At 31.8% G+C, this 6672-nt stretch overlaps 1 protein-coding gene across 1 annotated transcript; it reads right to left on the bottom strand.

Annotated features, from left to right (window-relative positions):
* Window positions 1–211: 211 nt before the first annotated feature.
* Window positions 212–6491, bottom strand: LOC133189942 (translation initiation factor eIF-2B subunit delta-like). Its single transcript, XM_061325382.1, has 11 exons — window positions 6452–6491; window positions 5796–6024; window positions 5178–5470; window positions 4930–5044; window positions 3792–3868; window positions 3321–3423; window positions 3032–3165; window positions 2733–2824; window positions 2504–2589; window positions 1954–2134; window positions 212–1381 (listed from the first exon to the last, which is right to left on the bottom strand). Exons 2-11 carry the CDS (start codon window positions 6003–6005, stop codon window positions 1173–1175), a joined length of 1500 nt encoding a protein of 499 aa, XP_061181366.1. The 5' UTR covers window positions 6006–6024; window positions 6452–6491; the 3' UTR covers window positions 212–1172.
* Between the last annotated feature and the right edge of the window lie 181 nt (window positions 6492–6672).

The raw sequence follows: 6672 nt of genomic DNA, 5'->3' as shown, positions 1-6672 counted from the left end.
GTCTTCCGTTGTGAACGGAAGACTTAATAATAATAATAAGAAGAAACCGAGTAAAAACAATATGTTCCCAAACTCCGTTTGGGGAACATAATCAAGAAACGAATACTAGAAAACAACAGGTAAATGTGATCTAAAACAATGATGTTCAATTTGATTACTAGATTCACAATTATAAACTGCTTCAGACCCATGTTATAACTGAGAGTACATGAAAAGCTGGTTATTTATTATGATGTTCAATTTGATTACTAGATTCACAATTATAAACTGCTTCAGACCCATGTTATAACTGAGAGTACATGAAAAGCTGGTTATTTATTATGATGTTCAATTTGATTACTAGATTCACAATTATAAACTGCTTCAGACCCATGTTATAACTGAGAGTACATGAAAAGCTGGTTATTTATTATGATGTTCAATTTGATTACTAGATTCACAATTATAAACTGCTTCAGACCCATGTTATAACTGAGAGTACATGAAAAGCTGGTTATTTATTATGATGTTCAATTTGATTACTAGATTCACAATTATAAACTGCTTCAGACCCATGTTATAACTGAGAGTACATGAAAAGCTGGTTATTTATTATGATGTTCAATTTGATTACTAGATTCACAATTATAAACTGCTTCAGACCCATGTTATAACTGAGAGTACATGAAAAGCTGGTTATTTATTATGATGTTCAATTTGATTACTAGATTCACAATTATAAACTGCTTCAGACCCATGTTATAACTGAGAGTACATGAAAAGCTGGTTATTTATTATGATGTTCAATTTGATTACTAGATTCACAATTATAAACTGCTTCAGACCCATGTTATAACTGAGAGTACATGAAAAGCTGGGTATTTATTAGTTTTATTTTTTCCAGCATTCTGAAAATGTGATCTGTAATTGCTTATAAAAACAAAACAGAATTTGTAATTTATATGGAAATCCTCAATTACTGAAAGTTAGACAACTCACAAAGTAGGACCCAGTATGCCTTATTTCGTTAAATAGTGTAACCTTGCAATAATCATTGTAAAAGTTGATCTTGGGGTTTAATATTTTCAAAACAAATCAGTCAAATAAATTTGAATGCATTAAATATACATGTATTACAATCTGTAAATGAAAACAAAAGTTTATGACTGTAACATAATTTTAATTTGTAATTCTCAGGTTTCATTTGTTTCTGCTTGCTTCATACGGAGCACAACAGGAACAGAGGTACAGGGAATAAGTCCAAGTTCAGTTATCACCAAGGAGATGAACTCTGGAGGGGTCACATCATACACAAGGTTAAGCAGGGTCAGGGGGCTGTAGTCTCTCCAGTCATTCAGATAGGGAGTCTTGTTTCCAATGGATACCAGGTCATCAGGGTCACCTACAGACACAAATATGAAATCTACATGTATTAAACATCTATATAACAAAGTACATGTACACAGAGGAAATGCTATAAAACATCTTAATATACATACATGGACTGAATAAAATATCTACCTGTATAATAATCTGCAATGTAAAATAACTGAATGATATATCTAACATTTGAACAAACATATTTTGTCATTTCTAACAACAGGTATGCATTTTAGGGTTTATTTAAGGGTTGAGTAATGCCAGTTAGTGTAATTGTTTAAATTTAGTGGGATGGATTGTTAATTTAATTTTAATTCTCTACAAATGGGATAAAAATTAACAACCCATGGAAAAAAAATTACGATACACCTGTATAGATGTAGAGCCAAAGTATTTTTCTCAGAAATTGAATTGCTGCACATTCATATTTCTCTTGGATGTTAGTGTGTTTATGTGCATATGTTGTTGGGAGTGGAGGCTCATTTTGTTCTCTGAATGGTTATAGGTGTAGTGCCCCTTTTCCAACACATATAATTTTTACCGGAATAGCCACAAAGATGTTTGTTGACAGATGGAGCCTTAATGCATACTCACCCAATTCATTATAAACAAAGGAGTCAGTCTGCCCTCGCTCACAAAACTTGTATGTCTCACAGCACACTAGGACTGGTACATTACAAGCTTTTGCTATAAGTGCTATCTGAGAGGTTCCTACTCTAGACATGACACAGCCATTAGCCAGCAGGGCATGCGCACCTAGCATCACCTTAGTTGCCTGTGAAAACAAATTTAAAATATATGTACCTCAATGATACTCAAAGGCATGTATCTATTTTTTTTCTTATTGTTTATTTTTGTTTAGGTGTTGTAATACATGTACATTGTATAATGTGTCATGTCAATATAACATATGCACCAGCAACTGCCTTTAATATCAGAGAGGATATGTGAAAAAAATTATTAACAAATAGCTCAAATATCTAAAATCATTCAAATGTACTACATCTGCATGTATTTATTATCATTTCTGCATAGTTTCCTCAATTCCCAAAATACCAGAGTAGTATCAATCATGGCTAAATTGCTATTTAATATTAAATGCTTTATTAAAGCATGCAAAAAAATAGGGTAAATGACATCTAACCTCTTGCATTGCGTATGAAGCAGCATTGATCATGATGTAAGAGCATGGAATACCAGCTCTCACAAGTCTCCTTAACATCTCCTTACCTAAACAAAAACACACATTATCTATTTGCAATCTGTCTAATTATACAAAACATATTTTACATGCTATTTACTCTTTACTTGACACTTTACAAAATGATTCATATTTTCCCTCTTTTTGCTTCATTGAAAATTACTGCCTGTACCTTCCATTTTTGGTCTAGCATCTACAACGATGACCTTGAATTTCTTTCCTTGATTCCAAGCATCACAGAGCACTCTACGAACAATTGAAGAACTGAAAAATATATTAATTATGTTTTATATTGATGAAATTCTATTTCAATCAACTTGATGTGATTATGATATCCATTTTTAAATGTCTCAAGAGATTTCTGATGACTAATATGAATAAATGACCTTGAAAAGCAAAGGAGACATATAAACTACTTTCATCTTTTTTCAGCAGCATCATTCCAATTTCTTTGCTTTGAGTGGGACTTACCACGAATACACAAGGATAACATCATCAGTTTTTATCTTCTCCTCATCCTTGACATACTTTGAAATTGCTTCCGCTGAGAGAAGAATTCTCTCCTTTATATAATTATCAATAGTATCCAGTAGTCTGTCTTTAGCCTGAAAATAAAATAACTTATAATTTAAGGATTAAGTATTAATATATTTCCTTAACTGCCATGACTGAAGTATTACATTGTAGCACTAGTGTTATTTAACTACAACTAGAAATTCCATCAGAATAACATATGAATATAAGAAGTGTGAACTCTGACCTCACGATCCTGTAGATTATTGGGCATGTGTGTGATGTGGTGTTTCAGATGTTTGACAGCATTTCCCATGCTGACTGACATCAAGCGACACTGGTTCAGGAAGCTGTTGAAGAGTTCCACATTTTTTTTTTATTTTTGCTATTTAAACTGTTACCTTAAAATTTCATTGTACTTTCACACTTAATATAAATTGCACTGCAATCTCAAAATATGGATTACTAAGCCAAGGAGATTTGTCTTCTAAGTACATTTAGTAAAGTAAACCAACTTGTAATTGCATGTGAGAGTTTCACAACTTATACTCATGAATATTTCTTGTGAACCATTAAGAAGAAAGTTTCCTCATTTGCAAAAATTATTAATAGTGGATTGATATCAAACAGCCTTTTTTCAAATAAAATTGTTACAAATAATTGTTGGTTTACAGTATTTGAAATTTTGATGAAAATTTAAACAAAAAAATGTTTTTACGTGATGCATGGCTTTAGCTTGGCTTCTAGATCTCTTGAAAGTTCTTTTTGAGGTGGAGTTGTATAGTCTTGAATAACCTAAACAAAAAAATATTAATATGAATGGAAATTTCCTATCTCATTAGTCATTATAATAAAATATTGTCTATTAATTGTGATGAAAAATAACTAAATGCCATACATTAGATGGATATGTAAATCTGTTAAAAGTTCAACATTTATTAAGGACTTCGAGGAAATTTGTTAAGAAAAAAATTTAAAAGAATGTTTGCTTGCACTCTCCCAACTAAGGATAATAAAGAGATTGGTAAGTAGGGAAAATATATTTTTAATATGGGCTTGTACAGAGTAGTGTTAATGATCAAGTAATTAAAATAGTTGTTGACTTGACAAGATGATAAAATTCCAGAATGATCAAAAAAATCTTTTCTAGGAGGTTTAAAAAGAGTTTTGAGTTGCACCAATTTTAGTCAGTCGATTGGGAGGATAAACAAACTATTTTTAAAGATGGCCTAACCAATAATTAGTGAGGGGAAATCGGAATTTTTTTTCATAATCGATTATTGGAATAATCGGATGCACTACAATCGATTAATAATCGATCAATTTCAAACATTAAATTTATTCATTTTTGAATGAAAAATAAATTGGTTAAAAATTCTGGAGTGATTTCTAGAATACATTTTTGATATATTTTGTATCATTGGATTCATTTATTAGATCATTATTTAGGATTTAGTTTAATTCAAAGAAGAATGAATCAAAAATCAAAGAATTTTTTTTGCTTTTAACAGATATTTTGAGTAATTGATTATCAAAATTATAATTGATTACATGTATCTATAATCGGAGACCATTTCGATTAGATAATCGATTTAATGTATGTATAAGTTGCTTGCAAATCATTGATTTTGACCCTTGACCAAATGACCCACATGGATGTCTCCTTTGGATAATTTTGTGTACATTTTTAGTAAATATATATCAGGGTTTTACCTACAGGAATAACATTAACTAATGTCTAACAATGTTTACATTATTTTCTTGACTGAGAACACACATAAATGTTACCCAAAAAGTTTAGTACTTTTGACAGTTAGATGTGGGACTTGAATAAAAGAGAATTCAATCAATCATACCTGTTTGAATGCTGCCAACATGGCCAGACAACGAGCATTAGACCCACATATAACTCCCTCTGCATACTGCAGTCCCAGTTTGATGATAACAGGATGTATACCCACAGAGGAAAAACTTCAAAAAACAAAGGAACTTCTCTTAAATCTAATATAATACTGGATGAACTACACTAAAATTGCTATGACAAAAAAAATACTAAGTAATGTTGAAATCTTGCATTTGGAGTGAATACGAAAAAAATTCTTACGAAAATGATTGTGTCAGAGAGACTTCTCTTTCGTACTGATGGAGGTGGTTAAAAAGACGAACTTTACGCTGAGCAACAGTCCGCTGAGGGAGACGCTGTTTTTCAAGCTTTTTTGCGACTCTTTTCTGAGTTTCTGCATCGTCAGCTTTCAGATGATCAGGGACTCTCTTAGGTTCCTTTTTAACAGCGGAAGCTGCAGAGGATTCTTTTCCTGAGGAGGATGAAGGAGCATCCTTTTTACTTCCTGCTCCAGCAGCTTCCATTTTCTCTTGTTTGGCAGCTCGTTGAGCTTCCTTGGACAATGGAAATCAAAGTAATAAAAATGTACAATAATAGGGGTTGTTACAATGCAAAATGAGTACTGTGCACAAATGCTGAGTAGAATCTAAAATGGTATAGTAAAACGTTTCAAGGGCTGTAATGGAAATAAGTACTCTGGATAATTTTCGAATTTGGAAATTCTTTTCTTTATTTCAATCAATTTGAAAGTTACCTCATGTACAAGTTGCATTTTATGCCATATAATGGAATTATATGAGTAATCATTTAATCTTTCTAAAAATATAATGAGATCAATAAAAATCACCAGAAAAGGCTTCTTTAATGCATTAATCTCACTTGTTTTGCACGTCTTTCTGCCTTGAGTTCTGCTTTACTTTTCTGAGGTTGATTGGGGTCGACTTTGTCAGCCTTATCCTTTTGATGTCCCTCCTTTCCATCTTTCTTAACTTTCTTATCTTTCTTAGCCTTTTTATCAAGTTTCTCAGCAGGAATTGATTTCCCACCTTTATGTTCTGTGGGAAGTACCCCCTCTTGTTTCTCAGCCATGACTTTGTCTATTTCCAACCTGTAAAGTGAAAATTCAACAAACCTTAAGTGTCTATTTTTTTTTTCACTTGATAAGACAAGTAAATAATTTGATAAAATCCTTTTGTAACATATTTATTGAGTACATACTGACACTGGTGGCTAGAACGTCCCAAAGTGAAATTATTGAAGGGGGGGGGGGGCTAACTGAAAAATGCCGCAATAATACCGAACTAAAATTTATTGCTGGATTGGTTCTCAGTTATCCTCAAGTATTAAAACTTTTTAATGAATTATTCAGTTATTTATTTACGATTGGCCTCGATCTGAGATAATTCGAACCCAAATGCAATACTTGATGTTTCTTGCGACACTGACTCAAGATTAATACAGATATTGATAGTCAGGTTTGGCATATTGAAAAGGTTTAAGAATATGAGAAAATTAGATTAATTACGTTTTCTTACCGTTGTGAAATTTATTTTTACAAAATTTCCATCTGTTCTCTGTTCCCGATATTTGTTCATCGGTCTAATTTTATTCGTATTTTTAGTTAAGTCGATCGTTTAAAAATTCGTTCTTTTAAAAATTCGTTCTTCATCCTTTTCTCTGAAAATGAAAAAGGTGATGATAACGAACAGTGATCGATCAAAAAAAATCTATAGCAATGCAAGTCTTTGAACAGGGC

This window comes from Saccostrea echinata, unplaced genomic scaffold, assembly GCF_033153115.1.
Source record: "Saccostrea echinata isolate AGI-Se365-2 ecotype Australia unplaced genomic scaffold, CSIRO_AGI_Sech_v1 ptg000020l, whole genome shotgun sequence".
Taxonomy (NCBI): Eukaryota; Metazoa; Mollusca; class Bivalvia; order Ostreida; family Ostreidae; genus Saccostrea; species Saccostrea echinata.
The sequence above is the reverse complement of the archived record's forward strand: the minus strand, read 5'-3'. Positions and strand labels throughout refer to the sequence as shown.